General features: G+C 46.3%; 1 protein-coding gene across 4 annotated transcripts in view; it reads right to left on the reverse strand.

The window, feature by feature from the left end:
- Window positions 1-1772, reverse strand: part of LOC137535296 (zinc finger protein 585A-like) — a 97718-nt gene extending 95946 nt beyond the window's left edge. Inside the window, exons 1-3 of one of the 4 annotated variants that reach the window (XM_068257123.1) lie at window positions 1732-1767; window positions 1445-1523; window positions 986-1105 (exon numbers count right to left, since the gene is read on the reverse strand). In XM_068257123.1, the coding sequence (XP_068113224.1) occupies window positions 986-1105; window positions 1445-1459 (135 nt within the window). In that variant the 5' untranslated portion in view covers window positions 1460-1523; window positions 1732-1767. The other 3 variants (XM_068257122.1, XM_068257124.1, XM_068257121.1) reach the window with 3 other exon arrangements.
- Window positions 1773-24414: the final 22642 nt, after the last annotated feature.

A 24414-nucleotide genomic window follows, 5' to 3' on the forward strand; every position in this document is an offset into this window, starting at 1 on the left:
TCTGGTGGTTTTTAACGTATTAACTTTCTGCGCAGAAAATAGTTTTTTAACCTATATTTGTGCATTGGTCCCTTAACCTCCCTGGCGTTCTATTAAGATCGCCAGGGTGGCTGCGGGAGGGTTTTTTTATAATTAAAAAAAAACTATTTCATGCAGCCAACTGAAAGTTGGCTGCATGAAAGCCCACTAGAGGGCGCTCCTGAAGCATAATTCCGATCGCCTCCGGCGATCATAATTAACAAGGAAGGCTGCAATGAGCAGCCTTCCTTGTTTGCCTTTCCTCGTCGCCATGGCGACGAGCGGAGTGACGTCATGGACGTCAGCCGACATCCTGACGTCAGCCGCCTCCGATCCAGCCCTTAGCGCTGGCCGGAACTATTTGTTCCGGCTGCGCAGGGCTCGGGCGGCTGGGGGGACCCTGTTTCGCCGCTGCACGCGGCGGATCGCCGCGCTGCGGCGGCGATCAGGCAGCACACGCGGCTGGCCAAGTGCCGGCTGCGTGTGCTGCTTTTTATTTTATCAAAATCGGCCCAGCAGGGCCTGAGCAGCACCCTCCGGCGGTAATGGACGAGCTGAGCTCGTCCATACCGCTCAGGAGGTAAAGGAGCCCTTTTGTGACTTGATCTATGTATGTGCAATAAAGTTTTCACTATTTGAACCAAGATGAAATGGAGCTTGAGGCCAATTAATAGTCACAGCATCTCCTCTTGTCTTCCTCCAGTGATAATGATGATGTAAGAAGGAGACAGAGGTAAGGAGCAGCACTACAAGCTCCACTCATGACTTTGCATTGGCCAGGCAAGGGGAGCACTCGAAGGGGGAGGAGAGTCCACAGGTGCGTCCTCAAGGCTGTGTGCCCAGAAGCTAGTGCATTACCCCGCCTCTGCATGTGACCTCCCAGAATCCTCCTCACCTCTCCAGTCAGGTGTGTGTTTTATTATTAAAAAAAGAGTGATATCATGTGACCTCCCAGAATCCTCCTCACCTCTTCAGTCAGCAGACAGATGATCTCCAGGGTGAGGTTGAATATCGTCTCGGTCATGTGACTCTGGCCCTCATCCATCCTCAGTGATGTGGTCATGTGATCTGTACAGGATGCTGCTTCCTTTTGATAGATAATAAGGGGAGGATAATCTAGGCTGTATAGTTGTCAGTGGTGAAACTACCAATACAGGTTCCCCCCTCACCCCATTGCTGTCACTTGTGGGTGGTAGGGCCTTGCAGAGTATCACAGGAAAGCATAAAAAGTTGATTTATAGCCTGCACCAGTTCTAGACCTTTTGCTGCCTGAACCAAACTTGTGAAGATGCGCCCCCTCCCCAATCTGGAATGATCGCACAGCATCCGACAATGTACTCTGCTTCATTTAATGTTCTCACATGACATGCTGCAGCTCAACACAATAGCACGCTGGCTGTGAATTTGTGACAAACAAACTGCTCACCTTCAGCCACTCCATTGCTCCTCAGTCAGGACAGCAGTGCCACCTCTCTTAGGCATGCTGTCTTCTCCCTGTGATGTGACTAGAAAGGTAAGATGCCAGTCATAATCGTAGAGGGACCACTAGAAACTGACAAACAAGTCACAGCAGTTATATAAGTCTCTTGTATGGCATTTACTTCAAGGAGGATGATCAGGACAGTGACAGGTGTACTATGACCTCCTCTGTAACAAAGTATGCCCGCCTCGACCTCTGCTCTGCTCAATATATAACAACAATCACACAATTACCTCTTCCAGTAATATCTCCCTTCACTTCCTGCAATTTCTCTGCTGTTACATAATTTCCTATCTATGGTTTATTTTCTTTCCTTTCTGTGCGTTCCACCTGGAAGGGGTGCGATTGCCATCTTGTGGTGAATAGGCTAACTGCAGCCTCTGTGGAATCACCTGCACTCAACCATATAAGATAGCCATCAGAGACATGAAAATGAAATACAATATTTAAAAACAGTGTAACAGTGAACATAAAGATATGAAATTACCCCTTGCCAAGGAAAACACTCAATAATGAAATAATTATATATTTACTGTTCCAAAAAGCAATTCTCATAGAATGCAAAATGCAACTCAGGACTAGGTTCCTCTTCCAGCTTCATCAGGCAAATATCCAGTGCAAAATCCCAAGCCCAGAGCCTCAGTCAGAGTAATTTTATGGAACATTAATACTGAAATTATTTATATCATTCTTGAGTATTTTCCCTGAGAGGTAATATCAGCATTTAGTACAAAAGGCGTGGAGAGGTATGATATCCTTCATCTTAATGAGATTACCAAGATTCTCATTTTGTGTAGGCATCTATTATTGCTACTCTTGTAGTTAGATTTTCTATAGTTAAAGAGAACCACCATACAAAAAAGCGGAAAATTGTATACTTACCTACCGGTAATTTTCCTTTCCTAATGCGTCCATGGCAGCACACTGGGTAATGGCTCCGCCCCCATTACCCCATTGGACGTGTAGATATTTAAATAGATTCCCAAGGCAGGGAACTCCGCTTTTGTAACTATTAGTCACCGAAGTCAGGGTGGGGCCCCTGTGCTGCCATGGACGCATTAGGAAAGGAAAATTACCGGTAGGTAAGTATACAATTTTCCGCTTTCCTCATGCTTCCATGGCAGCACACTGGGACCTAACTATTAAATAACAGGGAGGGAAGCTAATTTGCAGTTTTGAGAGTAAGGAAACTTTATTTAACAGAACTTAAAGACGAGGAGATTACAGCTCTCCCAAATTCCACAGACGTGGATGCAGAGACATCAACATGATAATGTGAAACAAAGGTATTTATGGAGGTCCAATTTGCCGCCTGACAAATTTTCGTCGGAGGGACTCTAGAGAAAGCCGCCCAGGAAGTCGACACTCCTCTCGTCGAGTGCGCCCTGATCTCATTCGGGGGATCCGCCCCAATAGCCCGGTAAGCCTGTTGTATTATCTTCACAAGCCAGGAAGCTATCGTTCTGGAGGATGCCGCTTGTCCCCTCCTGTATCCGCCAGGGACAATAAAGAGTCTATCCGACTGTCTGTAATGCTGTGTTCTTTCAATGTAAGCCTTTAAAGAACGTGAGACGTCTAAAGAGTGCAACTGGGCTGAGTCCGTGTCATGAAAGGCTGGTAGCGACCACTCCTGGTTCAGATGAAAAGTGGAAGAGACCTTTGGCAGGAAATGGTCGACTGGTCTCATCTGTACCCTGTCGTGGAAAAAGACCGTGTACGGTTCCTTATGGGACAGCGCCTGGATTTCCGAAACTCTGCGTGCTGATGTGATAGCCACCAGAAATACCGTCTTTAGCGTGATATTCCAGTCTGAACACTTATCCAGGGGCTCGAACATTTCAGATGATAGATATGTAAGCACAAGCGGCAGGTCCCATTTTGGAAATGATGCCTTTCTGGGTGGTCTAATTTTCAGAACTGCTGTCATAAACTGTTTTATCAGCGGTTGGGTCGCCCATCTGTGGTCTGTCAGGGCCGAGATGGCGGAGACCTGAACCCTCAAGGCACTGAGGCTGAGATCTTTGTCCAGACCTGATTGTAGGAAGTCCAGGACTTGCTGTGTATTTGGATTCAAGGGGTCAAACAAGTTTGATGCTGCAAAGTCAATAAATTTTCTCCAGATTCTATTATACGTGGAGTTGGTTGAGGCCTTCCGGGCCTGAAGAAGTGTCGCCACTACCGCCTCTGAGCAGCCCAATCTCTGCAGTTTCCCCCTTTCAACCTCCAGGCCATTAGGTTGAGCTGATCTGGCCTGGGGTGCACTATCGGACCCTGCGTCAGCAAGTCCTTCCGTAGCGGCAGGGGGAACGGGTCGTCCGTTGCCAGGTGAAGTAGGAGGGAGAACCATGGTCTCCGAGGCCAGTAGGGAATCACCGCCAGGAGTGTCACTGGCTCTATCGTTAAGCGTCTCAACAGTCTGTGGATGATGGGAACAGGAGGGAAGGCATAAGCCACCGAGAATTTCCACGGAAGGGACAAGGCATCCACCCCCTCTGCTCCCCGAGCTGACGTTCTGGCAAAGAATCTGGCACATTTCCTGTTGTTGTTGGAGGCCATCAGGTCCACTTCTGGTGTTTCCCAGCGGCGACAGATGCTCAAGAATGCCTCCTGGTGTAGTGACCACTCGTTGTTGTCGAGTTTCGTGCGGCTCAAGAAATCCGCCTCCGCGTTCTGCCTTCCCGGAATGTAAATTGCCTTTAGATCTGACAGATGTGCTTCCGCAAACTGAAATATTTTGCTGGTCAGTCTCAATAACGGTGCACTCCGGGTGCCCCCTTGTCTCTGGATGTATGATACAGCGGTCTTGTTGTCTATCCTCACCAGCGTGTTCCTGCTCTGAATGTGAGGAAGAAAAAACTGAAGGGCACACAACACCGCTTTTAGCTCCAGAAAATTTGACGGCTCCTGAGAGGTCTTTCGGTCCCAACGACCCTGGGCTGTGAGTGTCCCGCAGGTGGCACCCCATCCTCTCAGACTGGCGTCCGTTGTGATCGTCACTGGCGTCTCTGGAAGTAAGGGAACCTGCGCCGAAATGTTGGCCCTCTCCATCCACCAGACTAGGCTGGCCCTCATTGATTCTGAAATCAGGATCGTTTGACTCAAACTCAGCCTGTCCCACTGTCTCAGGAATCCCGACTGAAATCCCCTGATGTGCCAGTGGGCCCATGGCAGCATCGGAATGGTGGAGGATAGTGTACCTAACAGACTTAGGCATTGTCTTGCTGGCGCTGAGGTCCTCACTGCCAGGTTGAGTACTCTTCCCTGTACCACTGGTATCTTCTCCGTGGGAAGGGATACTGAATTGAAGAGAGTCCTGAACCGTGCTCCCAGATAGATCAGATCTTGCGTCGGGTCTAATTGGCTCTTTTGGGAGTTGATTAGCCACCCGTATTGCCTCAGCGTCTCTAGTAACAGAGTCCTGTGCTGGAGTATCAGGTCTTGACTGCCGGACAAGAGGAGAATATCGTCCAGGTAGTGGTGGAGGCGCAGCCCCCGGAGACGGAGCATCGCAACAAGGGATACTAACACTTTGGTGAAAGTCCGGGGGGCCGTAGAAATCCCAAAGGGGAGACAGACAAACTGGAAGTGATCTTCGCCTACCGCGAACCTGAGGTATTTTTGGAGGTCCTGTTGTATCGGGATATGGAGGTAGGCGTCCTCCAAGTCTATAGACAACATCCAGTCGTTTGGCATTATTGTCTGTATGATTGACTGAAGGGACTCCATCTTGAATTTCTCCAGTGAAATGTACTTGTTGAGTTTCTTCAGGTCTAGAACAGGCCGAAGTTTTCCGGTCTTTTTTTGCACGAAGAAGAGAGGGGAATAGAACCCCCTGCCTCTTTCTTCTAATGGTACAGTTAAGATGGCCCGTTTCTGGAGCAATTCCTCTAGGTATGAAAACAATACTCCCCGTTTTTCTGGAGAATGTGGGATTCTTGTCGCAACAAAGTGGTCTTCTGGTTGTTTCCTGAAGGTCCAGAAGTGCCCGGTGGAGATGGTTCTGATGACCCAAGCTGACTGAATATTCTGACGCCAAAGTTGAGAAAAAGCCGCCAGCCTGGCCCCTACCGGCATCCCCTGGCCCATACTTGCGTCAAAAGGACTTCTTCTGGGTACCCCCCGCGGGGGGAGCCTTCTGTTTGGTGGCCCTCTGAAGGTTGGAGTGAGCGTTCTGCCAGTCTTTACGGTAGCTCTTTCCCGGGCGATATGATCTTGCGGCCCTAAATCTGTTCTGCTGAGAAGACTGGGGAGTCGTGGGTTTCTTGTTGCGACGTTCTTGTGGCAGTAGGCCGGATTTGCCACCGGTAACCTTTGCGATTGCCGCATCCATTTTCTCCCCGAATACCGACTTGCCATCAAAGGGTATTTTGCACCATTGCTGCCTGGAATTGGAGTCAGCCGACCAGGATCTCAGCCACAGGGCCCTTTTTGCAGTCACTGAGTAGACCATGGCCCTTGACGAGCATCTAACGACGTCGAATGCCGCCTCCCCTATGAAATCCGCCGAAATCTTCAGGTTGTCCAGAGCCGCGATGATAGACTGTTTGTCCACGTCCCTGTTTAGAGCATCCTCTATGCCATCCACCCAGGCTGCAATAGCTTTCCCTACCGCAGTAAGGGCAATTCCCGGTTTACAGGCGCCACCTGCGAGGAGATAGATCTTCCTCAAGTCCAGATCCGTCTTCCGATGAAGGGCGTCTGCGAATGAAACAGAATCATCCAAGGGCAGAGTCATATGTTTTGCCAAGCGCATAACGGAGGCGTCCATGACTGGGGCATTGTCCAGTGACCTCGATTCCTCCTCTGGCAACGGGTAGAGCTTAGACAGTCGATTCGCCAGTGGTGGCTTCTTTTCCAACTTCGTCCACTCTTCCTTGAATAGTTCCTCAATCTCCACCATAAAGGGAAAAGTCTCTTTAGATTTATCCAAGTGTTTGTAGTATCTTTTCTTCCCTTTGGGATCCACTGTCTCCTGTGCCGACTCCTGCTCCCAGTCAATCGCTTCACAAACCGATTTGACAAACGGTTGCACCAGGGTGAAGTCGAAGCCACCATCAATGGTGTCTGAGGCCTCTGGTGTCGGGTGTGCCGGCTGAAGCTGCGGAGGTTGAGAGGAAGTGGAGGGCTGACTGGCAATGTAAGACTCCATGGATTCCTTGACGGCCTTTTTGATGAGCTCAGAGACATCCACCGCCGAGTGTCCTTGTTCGCCTGCCATCTCAGCAAAACAATCTTCACAGACTCGTTTCCCCGGTAGAGGCTGGTTTCCACAGGCCCAACATCCGTCTCCCTGAGGGACAAAGTGTGATGGGTGAGCAGCATCTGAAGAGGGATTTCCTGTGTGCCCCGACGATCTTCTGCGATGCGGTGATCGAGACCGGGATCTGTGTTTCGAAGGAGATCTCCTCTTTGAGGAACGTTTCTTCGACTTGTGGTGATGGTGCGATCTTCGTGGGCTGCAAGAGGTCAAAATTATGACCGTCAGCATCAGGCACTCCCAATTCTTGCCCAGAACCTACCTGAACCCCCTTACCTATTGGTGCGGTGCTGGTCTCTTCTGGGCGCATAAGTGTCCATGACAGGCAGGAGCAAAAACGCTCTGCAAGAGAGAGAGAGAGAGAGAGAGACAGCCGGGCTTAAAACAGAGCCAAGGATACAAGGTTCATCCCCCCCCCCCCCGCCTACCCCTTCTCCGCATACATATCACTCACTTGCACAAAAACGGATGCAGGGATGCGATCCAATAAGCGAGCAGCCGACGGCGACAGTAGCAGCCAGGAGCGCAGCGTCTCTCCGGCCAGAGTGTCCGCAGCGACTGCCCGCCTGGACGCCATATCTAGCGTCCTCGCACCCGGAAGCGAGGGGAGGAGATAACGCGAGAGGGCACAGGAACAGCGGCGGGGAGGAAGCGACCAATGGTACGCAGTATGCGTGCCACTCCGCGTCATACTCCGCGTCACTTCCGCCCGCCGCCCCCGCTGGAACGCACAACCAGGAAGGGAAAGGACACAGCCCTCTATGCACTCGTTTAGAGTGCCGGAAAAAAAAAAAACACCACGCTGGCGCCTGAAATGCGGCCAAACCAGCCTAGCCCCCAAGACCAGCAGAACGGGGCACCCTCATAAGGCTGATTTACAGTCTGGACAGAGGGTCTTCACTCGGAGGGAGGGATCGAGTGGACGGCTACATGATGCAGCCAGGTAAGGGTAAAAAGAAAAAAGTTGTATTGCAGCACAAAACTGCACACATCCACTGAGGTGAGGACAGAAGAAAAAAGCGGAGTTCCCTGCCTTGGGAATCTATTTAAATATCTACACGTCCAATGGGGTAATGGGGGCGGAGCCATTACCCAGTGTGCTGCCATGGAAGCATGAGGAAATAAAAATACGTCATTGCTGCTGTAATGAAAAGTTATATTTACCTCCGGAGTCTTGTCCCAGGAAGCCGCCCGAAGTCCCCACATCACTACACTTCCGCTGCTTTGAGTCAGTAACTTCAGCGCCGTCACAAGACGGAGCTGAAGTAGCTTTTAAAACACTGTAATTCGGCTTTCAGCAATAACTGGAAACCAAATGACATTATTCCCCACTATCCACGTGGACCTAGAGGGGGGGTAATATTTAACGCCACCGGGAACTTGTGCAGCAACAGTATAAGCCGTATACCATCTGTCAGCAGCGCTGACAGATTTTTATTTTTTGTATGGAGGTCCTCAAGATCTGACCAGTATCAATCGCTATTGCTGGAAGCCGAATTACATTATTCCCCACTATCCATGTGTACCTAGAGGGGGAATATTTAACACCACCGGGAACTTGTGCAGCAGGATAAGCCATATACCGGCTGTATCCTGCGCCCAAGTCTCCCGGCGGCCAGTTCATATGTATGCTGCTGCTTGGCCCTGCCTCCCCATCTCCTCCGAGAAAAATGCCAAGCTATTTGCTGCATTTAATTGCCAGGCGTTTTTTATCGGAGGAGAGGGGGAGGCGGGGCCATGCAGTGGAAGTGAAGTGATGCAAGGTCTTCGGGCAGCTTCGTGGGTCAAGACTCCGGAGGTAAATGTAACTTTTCATTACAGCAGCACTGACAAATTTTTATTTTTTGTATGGAGGTTCTCTTTAAGAGATTCCAGTTCAAGATCTGACCAGTATCGGTAGGAGAATCGTTATGTACGCTTCATTGTGAGTAGAAAAAGTGGGCGAAGCCAACAACCAAATTTAACCTGGGGAAATTTAAATTGCAGCCGTTTGTTGTCAAATCTACAGTAAAATGTATTTAGCTCATTTGCAAGCTGCAAGTTATCTACGGATCGTGAAGCCTTATATTTCTAATTGGTGATCTTCTGCAGAGATTTCCATACCGTAGAAGAGTTTATTGTTGTACATTTTTCATCAAGTCTTTTTGAATAAAGTTTTTTACTTCAGTGATGCCATTCTGCAGCTTGTATCTAGCAGCTTTATAGAGGACTTTGTCACCTGCAAGGTATGCCCTTTCTTTGTTAAGGTACAGCTTCCTAAGCTGTGATGTAAATCAGGGTTTATTGTTGTCTTACCCAATACATTTTTGATGGGGATGTAGGTCTGGTCACAAAATAATATATGACGTTACAGCATCAGTCTATTCATTTACATCACAAGTGGATTCTTTAAATATGTTCCAGTCTGCAGAGGCATAGCTAGGGTTTTCAGCACCCGGGAACAAAGACAGTTTTTGCACCCCCCTCTTGATAAAATGGATGTGGCCACACATCAGAATGTGGTCACGGGTGGAGTCAAATGTTATTCAGATAGCCCTTTAAATAGCCAAATGTTGCAATCCTTTAGATAGCCAAATGTGCAATCCGTTATGATCCATATGTTCCCCCTTGCCCACCCATAGCTACGCCTCTGCCAGTCTGTTGAATCAAAGCAGCTCTGTAGATTTTCCAACCCTTTGCTAGCCAATTTCTTAACTTATCTCACCCACTACAACATAAGAATAGTTATCCAGGAGCATATGGAGATGTCTAGTTATTAATCAGCAGCTGCTGGCAGATCATGATATTATTAGAGTTGGGAAATGGGAGCATAGGAGAGCCCAGTGATGGGAGGCCATTATAAGTCACCCCGGGGTATAGTATAGTAAATGGATGGGGGGAGAAGGCAAAGTGATGAGAGCAATACTTCTATTTCCATAAACAGTCATATACAGTATGCTTTTTCATCTGATAAAGACATAGATTATGTACATAAATCAAATTAGGTGCAGCAAGCTCTTTAAATGGCGTGAAGGAGAGCCCACAGGCAACATGCAAGATTATACCATCCATGAGCTATAGTGTGTGTCTCTTATTGGTAATTTTGCTCATGTCTCTCAATGTTGCAGATAGATGAGCACAAATTGGGGAAACGTACAACACAAACCAGTTATATCGGAAAGAATAGAGAACAGAGCAGGCATAGTGACATCATTGTCTGTAACATTACCTACTGCCTTCTGTCGTGATTTCTGAGTAAAGTCACAATCAGAACTACATACAAACCCTACTTATCTCATATTCCAAGCCAAGGGTGAGAAGTCTTCTATGGGCAGTAGTAGTTCCAGGGAGTGCTGAGGGTTGCAGAGGAGCACATCTATGGTAACTCAGCAATAGATAGCAGTGAATCTCGCAGTGAGGTGCACAAGGTCCCTGCGATGGTGCAGCATCATGGCCTGATGACCCAACACATTAAAGCCTATCTTCATAAGTTCCCTTCTGTAGTCTCCTCACATAGTTACATAGTTACATAGTTATTTTGGTTGAAAAAAGACATACGTCCATCGAGTTCAACCAGTACAAAGTACAACTCCAGCCCGTCCCCCACATACCCCTGTTGATCCAGAGGAAGGCGAAAAACCCCCCACAAGGCATGGTCCAATTAGCCCCAAAAGGGAAAAATTCCTTCCTGACTCCAGATGGCAATCAGATAAAATCCCTGGATCAACATCATTAGGCATAACCTAGTAATTGTAGCCATGGATGTCTTTCAACGCAAGGAAAGCATCTAAGCCCCCTTTAAATGCAGGTATAGAGTTTGCCATAACGACTTCCTGTGGCAATGCATTCCACATCTTAATCACTCTTACTGTAAAGAACCCTTTCCTAAATAAATGGCTAAAACGTTTTTCCTCCATGCGCAGATCATGTCCTCTAGTCCTTTGAGAAGGCCTAGGGACAAAAAGCTCATCCGCCAAGCTATTATATTGCCCTCTGATGTATTTATACATGTTAATTAGATCTCCTCTAAGGCGTCTTTTCTCTAGACTAAATAAACCCAGTTTATCTAACCTTTCTTGGTAAGCGAGACCTTCCATCCCACGTATCAATTTTGTAGCTCGTCTCTGCACCTGCTCTAAAACTGCAATATCTTTTTTGTAATGTGGTGCCCAGAACTGAATTCCATATTCCAGATGTGGCCTTACTAGAGAGTTAAACAGGGGCAATATTATGCTAGCATCTCGAGTTTTTATTTCCCTTTTAATGCATCCCAAAATTTTGTTCGCTTTAGCTGCAGCGGCTTGGCATTGAGTACGATTATTTAACTTGTTGTCGATGAGTACTCCTAAGTCCTTCTCCAAGTTTGATGTTCCCAACTGTATCCCATTTATTTTGTATGGTGCTAGACCATTGGTCCGACCAAAATGCATGACTTTACATTTGTCAACATTGAATTTCATCTGCCATGTATGTGCCCATATAGCCATCCTATCCAGATCCTGTTGCAATATGACACTATCTTCCTGAGAGTTGATGATTCTGCACAATTTTGTATCATCTCACACTTATGCTCCAGCATTCTAGGTGCAGTGTCACCATGTCTGTGCCACATGTGTGGAATAATGGATGGCACTGCACAAGCCTTTTATAATAAACTCTTAGACATAAGGATGCTAAATTGTACTCATCTGCTGTATGAACCAGACCCAGACCTCAATTTCCATGTACACTTATGAACCATTTACTGTTGTCCCCTGGCTAGCCTCAGTCTCTGAACTCTCTGGCGTAGCCAATTGGTGCTTGATCTGGCTGCCAGTCTGGAACCTCAATAACCAGGAGATCCAGTGTGCGGAATAGCTCTGGTGGATCCAGCGGTGGCCGGACCACAAAGGTTTTCTCGTTTGTTGTATTTATCACTTGAAATGGGAATCCCCACCTATAGCTTGCTCCATTGCAGCATTTTAAGAAGAGGTTGCAGTGATCTACATTGGGCCAGTGTGCTAGGTGTCAGGTCTAGGAAGAAGCAAATAAAATAAAGGCACGGTTAGCAGCACACCATTGTCACAGTGCAGTTTATTGGTTTATTGCATAAGTCAGTGCAGACTTGGGGTCTTAAAAGTGCATTTTTCTGAAGAAGGGGACCATAAGTCTGTGCTGACTTGTGCAATAAACCAAGAAACTGCAATGGGACCGCAGTGTGCTAACCTTACCTTTATTTGATTTGCATTGACTTTGATGGCTGAGTTGGCTTTGCACCCAAGACCACGGGCAAGGTGTGTCACGCCAAAAAAAACCCTTTGTGGATTGAGGTCTAGGAAGAAGGCGAGTCATGCTCACATGCATAACTTCAGCCTTCTTACATGCTGCCTGCATTAACTGTGTTGTAGTGGATTATGCAGCACACAGTATCTCTGAGTGTTTCCCTGTTTTTGGCCTAGGAGCGCAGTGTGCTTAGTCAATCTTTAATTGATTATCCGTCAGTTGGCCCAGTAGGTCATTAAAGATAGCGTTGAAATACGATAACAGAGGCGCCAAGCAGAATAAAATTAGTTAAAATTGTTAAAAAGGGGGAAGTGGGTGGACTCACCTCCCTTCTGAAAAAAAGGGCCGGACAATGGACAGGTTACTTACAGTCTAAAATAATATTTATTAGTAACTCCAAAAGTGCAACGCGTTTCACGGGTAACAGTCCCGCTTCTTCAGGCAAACGATTATTTGGAGGGTGCTGGGGAAGGGAAACAAAAGGGAAAAAAGGGGATTGCCAGAGGAACGCAAATACCAGGCATCCAAAGGTGCACCACAAGTCTACAGCAATAAAATGTGCAATTATGCACTTAACAGCAAGATATGCATACAAAATAGACTGAGAACGTGTGCAAATAGCATGTATAAAGTGACAGTGCACATATCCATAATATAAAGGCAGAGTATGAGTCACTCTTAGTAAAATGATAAAACAGTAAAAAAGTGAATTTAAAACAGGGAGAAACAGAGAAAGGTTTAGTTTTTAAAGGAGTGAGTGCAGCAGTATATTATGATAAGGCAAAAAAGGCATACTAAAAAAAAAAAGCAGTGTTTGAAGATGAGCAAATGTTCAACTTACTAAAGTTATGAGAAGCAGAGAAAGGTTTCATTTTTGAAGGAGTGCAGCAGTATATTATGATAAAACAAAAAGGCATACTAAGAAACAGCAGTGTTTAAAGGTGAGCAAATGCTCAACTTACCAAAAACAGGTCATGAACCAGGTAGAGCGCCTCTGTGAGGTGTGGGGTGCTCTGTCTTAAATTTATAAGTGACTGGAATCGCCCAGAATGGGGGATGGGAAGGGGGAGCGACAGAGGTCGCATGTTGATGACATATGGTAGTAGGGCGGTGCAGTACTGTGATCAATGTGGGAATAGGATGCAAACCTATGTGTATGATGCTGGATGGGAAGGGAAGGGGGGGGGGGAGAAAGAGAGGGATATAGGCAAAGGGACTGGGATATGCATAAGTAACAACATGCTTACTCCCATAGTGTACCTTGTATGGGTTGGTAGTGGATGGTGGAAAGCGCATAGGATTGGAGGTGGCCTAAATCTTAAGTAAAAACTTAAGATTTAGGCCACCTCCAATCCTATGCGCTGGTTCATGACCTGATTTTGGTAAGTTAAGCATTTGCTCACCTTTAAACACTGCTGTTTCTTAGTATGCCTTTTTGTTTTATCATAATATACTGCTGCACTCACTCCTTCAAAAATGAAACCTTTCTCTGCTTCTCATAACTTTAGTAAGTTGAACATTTGCTCATCTTCAAACACTGCTTTTTTTTTTTTTTTTTTTTTTTTTAGTATGCCTTTTTGCCTTATCATAATATACTGCTGCACTCACTCCTTTAAAAACTAAACCTTTCTCTGTTTCTCCCTGTTTTAAATTCACTTTTTTACTGTTTTATCATTTTACTAAGAGTGACTCATACTCTGCCTTTATATTATGGATATGTGCACTGTCACTTTATACATGCTATTTGCACACGTTCTCAGTCTATTTTGTATGCATATCTTGCTGTTAAATGCATAATTGCACATTTTATTGCTGTAGACTTGTGGTGCACCTTTGGATGCCTGGTATTTGCGTTCCTCTGGCAATCCCCTTTTTTTCCTTTTGTTTCCCTTCCCCAGCACCCTCCAAATAATCGTTTGCCTGAAGAAGCGGGACTGTTACCCGTGAAACGTGTTGCACTTTTGGAGTTACTAATAAATGTTATTTTAGACTGTAAGTAACCTGTCCATTGTCCGGCCCTTTTTTTTCAGAAGGGAGGTGAGTCCACCCACTTCCCCCTTTTTAACAATTTTAACTAATTTTATTCTGCTTGGCGCCTCTGTTATCGTATTTCAATATTATCTAGTCCACCCTTGGTGGAGGGGTGTATCCCCATTTTCTCCTATCTACAGAGAGCGACTTTTTAACCTGAGCGGGGTCAGGTTACAATTCTCCCCGCCGGCCTTTCCAGTGGTTGCCTTTGTGGCGACCCACCCTTGTGAGTATAATCATCTCATTTATTCACAACAGATCTCTCCATATTAACATACTGCACCATATTGGGCTCTCGGTTTCTCCCCCATTTTCAAGCATTAAAGATAGCGGTTAGAGTGGGGATCACTCAGCTGCTGTGCAGTGATGGATTCCGGCAGTCCCATCAGTCACATGTTATTGCAGCGTCTGCAGTTTTGCAGATTCCTCCAGGCCAGTCTAGCAGTTAAAATGGTTAATAAGATGTTAATGGTTTTGGGCTGATACAAATATTATGGTAATTTTATGCAGCTTGGACTTGTCAGTATAATAACCAATGCCGCTTTCGATGCTCTTATGCCAGATAATACCCCTTTGCTACATCCCAACTTTGCTGCAAAGTGATGGCTAGAGAGACTAAGGAAAAAAGCTAAAAGCCAGAAGAATGCAGAGACGATCCAGCAGCCGATGACTGAGTTTCTTTTTTTTTTTTATAGATTCTTTATTTCTCAAAGTGATTTTACAAACATATTATACAATCATATCCCATAAAACTCAGACGGGTTATTTTAAATACATAAAACATATCGCTTCTCAAAAACACATGGGGGCCTGCTTTATCCGCCTATTCTTTTTACATACGATTATATTAAACACTTCTAATACACCTCTATCTAAATCAGTATTGGCAGATTACCCTCACTCAGTATACCTTCTCCCTCCTGTTTTCCAACCCGCTTATCGCACTTCCTGCCCCACTCCACCATGAGTCCCAAGGACTCCCACACAGCCCACATAAAAAAGTCGATCACAACCAGAGAAAAAGGAAACTAAAACGATAAAAAATAGAAAGAACCCCATCCAAGACCCTTCACCCATTTCCCTGCTCCTCGTTCCATCCCCCCCACCTCAGTCCTACCCATCTCATATTTTACCACCTCTCCAAAGAGGGCTTCCGAGCGAAAACCATAATTAATCATTAATCATGTCTGTGTCCCATCATCACCACACAACCTCTTATATTCTTCAGTGTGTTTAAACTCTTCCCATTTCTCCCAGGTTAGTTTGTGCTGCTCCTCTTTACCCGCCAAGTATCTTGTTAATTCCTCCAGTCTTTGTATTCTAGTTATTTCTCCTATCCACTCTGTTAGAGTGGGAGGTTGCTGTGTTTTCCAATGCCTTCCGATAAGTATTCTTGCAGCGTTAATCAGATAGCTACATAAAGATTGTCTATATTTCCTGATGCCCCAATCATTATGGTGCAGTAGAAAGAAAGCTGGATCCATAGGGAGGTCCTCTCCTAGGATCTCCCCCCCCAGCCGCCTCACTCCCCCCCAAAATCCACCCAATCTATTGCAGCTCCAAAATATATGGAGGTAAGTACCCCTCTCCGTCTGGCACCTCCAGCACCTGGGGTCAAAATCTGGGTACATATTCCCCAATCTTTCTGGGGTGAGATGCCACCTGGTTAATAGTTTAAACCCTGTTTCTTGTATTCTGGTCGATATTGAGGTTTTATATGAGAATGTTATTACTTTATTCCATTGGGCATCTGTAAACTGGAGATTCAATTCATCTTGCCATTTCTTCCTGTAAGGCTCAACCACATCTCTCTTATCGTTTATTATTCCATAGATCCTAGCTAATGATCTTCTCCCATCTCCTTCTAATCTGCAAAGTTGCTCAAATTGCGTCAGCTCTCTGTCAAAATCTTGTTTTCGTCCTTGCGATAGCAAAAACTGCCTAAATTGCATAAAACTCCACCAGTCTAAATCTTCTCGCCCCCTTTGTTCTCTTATTGTGTCTAGGGGTTTCCACTCTCCCCCCTCCCTCAGGTCCCCCGCTCTAACCCCCCCTGAATCTCTCCATCTCGCATACTGCTTTCCACTGGCCCCCTGCATAAACCTGTCATTATCTACTATCGGCATGAGTGGGGAAGGCAATGGAGACAACTCGTGCTTTACTTTCAGACTGTTAAAGATTTTAAGCGTGTGATTCACATATATTCCTGCCGAATGTATAGTCCTATAAGTATGTGTGGTCCACGGGGACAATTGTAAAGGGATATCGACCATATTCTGATCCATTTCCACCCATAGTTTATGTTGTATATTTTTATGCCAATCTACAATCCTCGCCACTATTGCCGCCTCATAATATTTTTTAGGGTCCGGGAGTGCTAATCCTCCATGGGCCTTCTTTTGGGTCACCAGTAAGTACTTTACTCTAGGGGGCTTATCTTTCCATATAAATGTGGTAAATTCTCTTTTTAATATCCTAAAGAAAATCTCTGGTACCGGTATTGGTACTGTCTGATATATATAGAGCAATCTAGGGAGCACATTCATTTTTAGTATATTAGTTCTCCCTAACATGGAGAGTTTTAACTTTCTCCATGCCAGGAGATCCTTTTTTATAGCCTCAAGGAGTGTCCCATAATTCAGCTTATATAACCCTCCCACAGTTGTCGTAATCTTAGTACCCAGATACGTGATAGCTTCCTTAACCCACTTAAACGGAAAGCTTTCCTTTAGACATTCTTTCTCCTGATCACTTATGTTTATCCCCATGGCTTCACATTTATCCCAGTTTATTTTAAAATCAGAAATTCTCCCAAATTTCTTAAACTCCGCCATCAGGACTGGTAATGATACTCTAGGGACTCTGAGATAGAACAGTAAGTCATCTGCGTAGGCTGCAACTCGATGTTCCCTCTGTCCTATCCGTATTCCCCCGATATCCGGGTTCTTTCTTATATAATTTAGAAATGGTTCCAAGGCCAATGCAAATATCAGAGGGGACATAGGGCACCCCTGACGCGTGCCATTTGAAATCGCAAATGGCTCTGAGAGAACCCCATTCACCTTCACCCTTGCTGTCGGATTTTTATACAACGACCCTATCCATAAAGCCATTCTTTTCCCCACCCCTATAGACTGCATCACTGCTCTAATACTCTCCCAACCGACCCTGTCAAATGCCTTCTCCGCATCCGTGGAGAGCAATACGACAGGGTCGGTCGAGGAGTCCATCCACTGCAGGACATTGAGTGTCCTCAAAGTATTATCCCGTGCCTCCCTCTTGGGGACAAACCCCACCTGATCTGTCTGTATAATTTTATGAAGCCATGGGGACACTCTACTGGACAGAATCTTTGCAAAGACTTTAAGATCCACATTCAACAATGATATTGGTCTATAGCTAGAGCAAACCGACGGGTCTTTACCCAGTTTATGTATTACGGTAATATGAGACTCTAAGGAGTCTCTACTAAATCTCTCCCCCTCTCCACTCAGGGCATTCAAAGCCTCCACCCATGGGCCCTCTAAGTCATGGATATATTGCTTAAAATACTCTACCCCAAAGCCATCTGGTCCTGGGGCTTTCCCCCCAGGCATGTTCTTTACTACTTCTCTTAGTTCTTGAAGCGTAATAGGGGCCTCCATTCTATCTATTTCCTCCTGTGTAAGCTTTCCCAGCCCTGCATTTTCTACATACTCCCGTACAGCTTCTCTTCTAGTTTTCCTTCCTACTTCTTCATCCCCTCCATTCAGATTATAGAGTTTCTCATAGAATGCACGGAATACCCTCGCCTGAGATTCACTCCTATAATGTTTCTTTATTTTATCATCACATATATAGGGTATGAAATTGGCTGTTTGCTGTTTTTTTAACGCACGCGCCAATAGTTTCCCTGTCTTATTTCCGTGTTCGTAGTATAATCTGTTACACCTCTGTGCTGCATACCTTGCTCTCCTAAATAGGATCGATTTTAATTTTTCTCTTTCAGCTGTTAACTCCTCTAATATCTCTCTAGCCAACCCCCTTTTGTGTTCAGCCTCCAGTCTCTCTATCCTTTTTAAGCTATCTCTTATTTCTATCTCTTTCTCCTTCTTAATCCTACTTCCTTCCTGTATTAATATTCCCCTCATCACACATTTATGAGCCTCCCATACCAATACCGGTGAAGATACTGTGTTATTATTTACTTCAAAATATTCTCTAATTTCTCTACTCAACCTCTGCGCTATTTCTTTCCTTTTTAACAGTGATCCATTCATTCTCCATGTGAACGTTCTTTCCTGAGGAGTTTTCTTGCCTAACCAGAATACTACTGAAGCATGGTCTGAAATAGTAGTTATCCCAATCTCTGTTCTCACAGGACATGATAGCAGATTATGGGATACTAAAAAAAAATCTAATCTAGAGTATGTTCCGTGGGGAGATGAGTAAAATGTATATTCTTTATCCCCAGGGTGCTGGAGGCGCCAAACGTCCATGAGCTGATGTTTACTCAGAAGCTGCTTAATTTTTCGTATTGTTCCATAAGGGAGATTGGATCTCCCCGAGGATGTATCTATCAATGGATCCAGTACCATGTTATAGTCCCCCGCCAGAACTATGGAACCCTCTGCAAATGTTTCAAGGGACCTCAACATACCGTTCAAAAAAGAGAGCTGACCTGTATTAGGTGCATAAATATTACCTATTGTTAACTTTTGTGAGTTAAATATCCCCTTTATGAACAGGTATCTACCGTTCCCATCCCTATGGACCTCTATTTCCTGCATTTTAACTTCTTTAGATATTAATATTAACACTCCTTTTGTCTTAGAGTCCGGGGCATTACTGTAGTAAGCTGTGGGATATCTATTATTGGTTAATTTCGGGTGATTGGTCCCCTTAAAATGTGACTCCTGTATCATGGCTATCTGAATGTGCTCTCTATGCAGAAGCTGCAAAAGTGAAGATCTTTTTTCTGGGATGATTAGGCCACAGACATTCAACGATATAAACTTAATTTGTTCCTCCATTTCTCTTCCCATCTTCCGCCAACCTATCCCATCTCAAGATTCTCCAGCAAACCCTTTCTCTGGGCAACTGGGAGAGAGAAATGGCGAGGAGCAGCGTCACCACTGTGATCCCTTCCCCAGGAAACCCCACCAGAGACATAGACCAAATACACCCCAGCCGTGAACAGAAAAAAAAGAGCCAGACAAACAAGACATACACCCTCTCATACCTTTCCCTTTCATTAATCCACCAACTCCCATAGGGCTCTTGGAGCCCCTTGGGGATCTCCCCTGATGTATACAATGGGCATCTCCCCCCACCTACCCATCTTTCTTGGGGCTCCCCCGGGATCATTCTCCAATCCCTTGTAACGCCCGTTCCTTCGGGCTCTTGAGAAGCGTAGAATGCACCACAGCGCAGACAAAACCCCATCCGCCCACCCGGCCCCCAGGATCCCCCCCTTCTTTCCCCGGCAGCCCCCTCCCCCCCCGCTCCTTCCACTCCCCCACCACAACTGTCACGCCTTCTCCTGGGTGTGTTCTCCTAACCCCTTCCTTAGCCCTCCGGGCCACCCCTCCAGCATCCCCCTCCCCCCCCCCTCAATTTTCACATATACAAAACATTGCAATATATCAATTCCCCCCCCTCCCCAGCCCATCACCCCCCCCCGGCATCAAGGGGAGGCGGGCGCCGGGGGGGCCCCCGCCCACACGGGGCCCCTCAGGACCCCCCGTCAGCAGGGGCCCCCCCGGGGCCCGCCCCCCCCAGCCCCATATCTGTGTTTCATCCGTAACTTAAACTCTAACTACAACTCTAATTACACCCCAAAAGTCCCCCCCTCTCCATCTTCATTCACCCTAGTGAATCTTACACAATTCAAATACATGATGCCTTTCACCATTTTTCCAATATCACATATTATTCAAAATCCCCCCCATATCCCCCCCCCCCCACCCACCCCAGCCAAACCTGCAGAATTCAAAAACATGTTATTTAGCATATCATCAACACCTTCACCCCTATCTCAAATATCATTGCAGGATTTCATGACTTTTACCAGTCCCATCAGATATCTTTCCCTCACCAGAAAATGTATTTTCATATATTCAAAGCATTACAATATAGGGATCTTCCCCCCATTCCAGCCCGTTACCCTTCCAGGGCACCTAGGGGAGACGGGTACCGGGGGGGCCGCCGCCCACGCGGGGCCCCTCAGGACGCCCCGTCAGCGGAGGCCCCCCCGGGCCCGCCCCCCCCGGCCCCACACCCGTGCCTCATTCATAGCTTCAACTCTGGCTACTCCCCAAGAATCCCCCCCCTCCCCCACACCCAGTAAATCTTGCACAATTCAATTATATATTACTTAATTAATACCTTCCCCCGTTTTTCAAATGTCACACATTGTTCAAAGTCGCCCCCGTGCCCTCTCCCCTCCCCCATCCACTCCAGCAAAACCTGCGAAATTCAAAAACATGTTACTTAGCACATTATCACACCTTCGCCCATATTTCAACTATCATACATTATTCATAATTACCCCTCCACCCCCCCCCCCCCTCCCCACGATGCCATTTATCTTCATAGAAAACGCCATCCAAATGTTCCTAGTGCCTTTAAATATCACACTTAGTCCACTGCCCGAGCCCAAACCATGGGGAAAGGGAAGGAGAAGAAAAGAAAATCCCCCATCTACCCCTCTTATCGGGTCTGTATCGTAAGCCAGTCTTTAATCATTAAACCCCCAACCAAACCCCCACTCATCTTCACCAGGGGGGGCAGGGGAAACAGGGAAACACCGGGCAAGCAACCCGCAAGGAAGTCATAAACTGCCTTTTCTCAAGACGGCAATCCGCCTACACTCACGTGACGAGGTCCATCATACTGGAGGGCCCCACCTTTGCTCTTTACCCCTGTAGGCAAAGATTCTTTCCGGATCCCACTCCTTCAACTCCATTGGGGTCATCCCCAGAACTCTAAACAGCTCCGGGAGTTCCTCCGGCCTCTGCAAGGAGAACAGCATGGACCCCTTCTTAATCATCAAGGCAAAGGGGTGGCCCCATCTGTATGTGGCTCCTTCCTTCTGTAACTGCTGGAGTAGAGGCTTTAGTACTCTTCTCTGCTGTAAAGTTCCTGGGGCCAGATCCTGGAATAGCATTATTTGTTTACCCTCATAGACGATACGTTCCTGCTTCCATGCAGCCGCCATGATTGCCTCTTTCTCGGCGTGGTAATGCAAGCAGCATATGACGTCTCTGGTATTTTCTATATTCCGTGAGGGCGGCTTTAGGGCTCTATGTACTCTATCCATTAAAATGGCCTGTTCTCCTTGCCGGCCCAAGATCGAGTTGAAGATGGCTCTCAGGGCTCCCTGTAGTCTTTCCGGTCCAATCGCCTCTGGGAGACCCCGTACTCTAATATTGTTTCTGCGAGAGCGATTTTGCTGATCTTCCAGCTGGGTACATAGGGCAATGTTCATTTGCTTCTGCCTATCTCCCGACATCTTCATTTCTTTTATACTATCTTTTAAGGCCGCAAGTTCCTCTTCCATCTTTGTCATCCGAGTTTTAAGTTCCGTTACCTCCTCTTTTACTGCTGTGACTTCTGCCCTAGTCGCCTCCAGGATTCTCTCTGTTTGCTCAGACATATCCTGCTTTGTGGGTAAGTTCCTTAGGTGCTTCCAGACCTCGTCCATATTTGCCGGTTTCTTTAGCTGCGGTGAGGCCATATTCTCCTGTCTGCTATGCCTTTCAGCCACCTTTTCTGCCGAGGCACTCGGTCCCGGCGGTGTAAAAAACTCAGCTGCCGAGCGCTGCGGTGTTTTCGGAGCGGGGGCAGAAGCAGGGGCCGCCGCCGTTACAGCTTTCTTTCTGGCTCCACCAGTCATCCCCCTCTCATCAGTGGAGACGCCGGGACGCCAGCTCCATGTCGGGGGAGTCTCCTCGGCTGCCGGGTGCGCGGTCCGTGGGCGCGCCTACGTCATGACGCAGCACCTCCTCCCTCCGTCTGTCCAGTCATGACTGAGTTTCTTAAGGCATAAACTCTAGAGCAAATCCGTGCTAAGATGGCCGATGCCACTAAAAGCAAGGCTGCCAAGGACTCGGAACAGCAAGAAGCTATGACATCCCTCAATGAAAAATCTCCATAGCCTCTCTACCAAAGATGATATCGCCAAGCTAGCTGATAAGATATCAGCATTCATGAGGGCTGACCCTCAGGAGATCCACTCTGACCTCTCCCTCCACCATGAGGGGATCACTTCATTGTAGCAGCATGTGGCTGCTTTACAGGCGGGCATGGCAGAGATGAGAGAAGCACAAACACAGCAGTGCGCGATCAACTCTCTTTACAGACCGGACTGGAGGAATCTGCAAAGCTGCAGCTGCCGCAATAACATATGACTTAATGGACTCCCGGAATCCTTCACTGCACAGCAGCTGATCCCCAGCACTATTCACACTATCTTTGATGATCTGCTGGGCCAACTGATGGTTCATCCATCAAACATTGACCAAGAATACCAACCACACCCTTAGGTCAAAACCAGGGAACCGCCCAGAAATATTGGGGTTGATTTATCAAGCTGCGCTGCTAAAGCTGAATGAGAGGAGCGCAAGCTCAGTGCATGCTATGCTGCGGTAGTGCAGCATAGCTTGTACTGCTAACTTACTCATGCTCCTTCTAAGTAATGGCCACTCCGCTGAACCCACCCTTATTTCAATGAACCTTATATATTGGTCACTGCCGGTGTCTCCTCATTGTATATAGTAATCTAACAGCAGGCGGGGATATCAGTGGTGGACTATTTTTTAAAGGGGCAGGACCTTTTGAGCAACTTACAAATAGAGACATTAGAATTCATCCTAATGCATAACTATTTTTGGTTATCTACAAAATTTTGGTGTGGCAATGGGGGCCTGCTATGCTCCAAGTCTAGCTAACCATTTTATGGCAAGGCGGGGGGAGACTTGTGTCTTTGTTGGACAATATTTTAATCTGGTTTTATGGAAATGTTTTATAGACTATGTCTTTTTTTTTATCTGGAAAGGTGATGTGAACTCATTGAAACTTTTTATTGAATATATTAATGGTAATGATGACAATCTTGTTTTTAATTGCGACTTTAGCACAGAGAGAGTGAACTTCTTAGATTTGGTGATTACCAATTCCCCCCTGAACTAACTGTGGGGCCCCATGGCAGAATAAATCTGGGGACCCCCTAATAGACACCCTCCCCCCCACACCAAAAAGCGGCATTAGGGGCTCTTTTGTGCAACAAATTTGCCTCCAGGACCCCTGAGCTGGCTGCTGACCTTCCTTCCCAATCACCACCCAACTTAAAGGGAACCTGAAGCGAGGAAAATTATTTAAAATAAACACTTGACGTAGCTGCAAATAAATATTACATACTTACCTCGCCATCAGTTCCTCTCAGAAGCTCACCATTTTCTTCTTACAGTGATCCCTTCCAGTTCTGACAATATTTTGTCAGAACTGAAATATACCAGTTGCTGTCAGTTATATATCAGCAGCTGTCAGTTACAACTGAATGTGCAAGGTAATGTCCATATTTCCTTATGGCTCAAGTGGGTGATATTACAGTTTAACAGTATGCTGACCAGGAAGCTGTTATGGGGTAATGGCTATTTTCAAAATGGAGGACGGAGAAATCCATTGATCACAGTGGACAAATTGGACGCAGGAGAGGAGAAAGAAATTGAGGAGTAGACTACACAGGAGGTAAGTATTACATGGGTATGGTTATTTTGACTTTTTATTTTCAGTTCAGGTTCTCTTTAACTGTGCTCCCTGTGGCTCCAGCACAGTCTTTGGCAGTGTAGTTTCTCACCTGCCCACCAGTAGAGTTGAGGTGCTACTCTGCCAAATATTCTGCAAAGGCCCCAGGGAGCAACAGTTAAGATGGGATGAAGATGCCTTTGGGGCCCCTACATGCTCTGGGGCCCTGGGGCAATTGCCCCCTTTGCCTCTATGGTAGCGCCGGCCCTAAACAGAGATCGATCTTTCAATTCCTAATCATTTTAAAGAAAAACATGGAAAAAAACCTTTGTGATATAAATTAAAAAATGACTGTCAGGAACAATATAGAGACAAAGATCTTTTAGATCTTTTTTTTAAATTGGAGAATAAGTGGGTTTATACTCTTAAAACTCTTAAACCAAATGGCCTGAATGTAAATTTTAGTATAAATTGTTTTATTGGCAACTCTAAGCTCTCCTATATTTTTATTTATTCCACAGAACTGCAACTGCAATCTACGAAAAGGACACTAGATGGCAGCACTAGGCACATGGAGTGCGTTTTATACATATACATAAACTACAGTGCCCATGATGCCTGTAGCTCTGACATAACTGAAACACTTCCCCGACGGCTGGCC

The sequence above is a fragment of the Hyperolius riggenbachi genome, chromosome 10 (genome assembly GCF_040937935.1).
Source record: "Hyperolius riggenbachi isolate aHypRig1 chromosome 10, aHypRig1.pri, whole genome shotgun sequence".
Classification (NCBI taxonomy): domain Eukaryota; kingdom Metazoa; phylum Chordata; class Amphibia; order Anura; family Hyperoliidae; genus Hyperolius; species Hyperolius riggenbachi.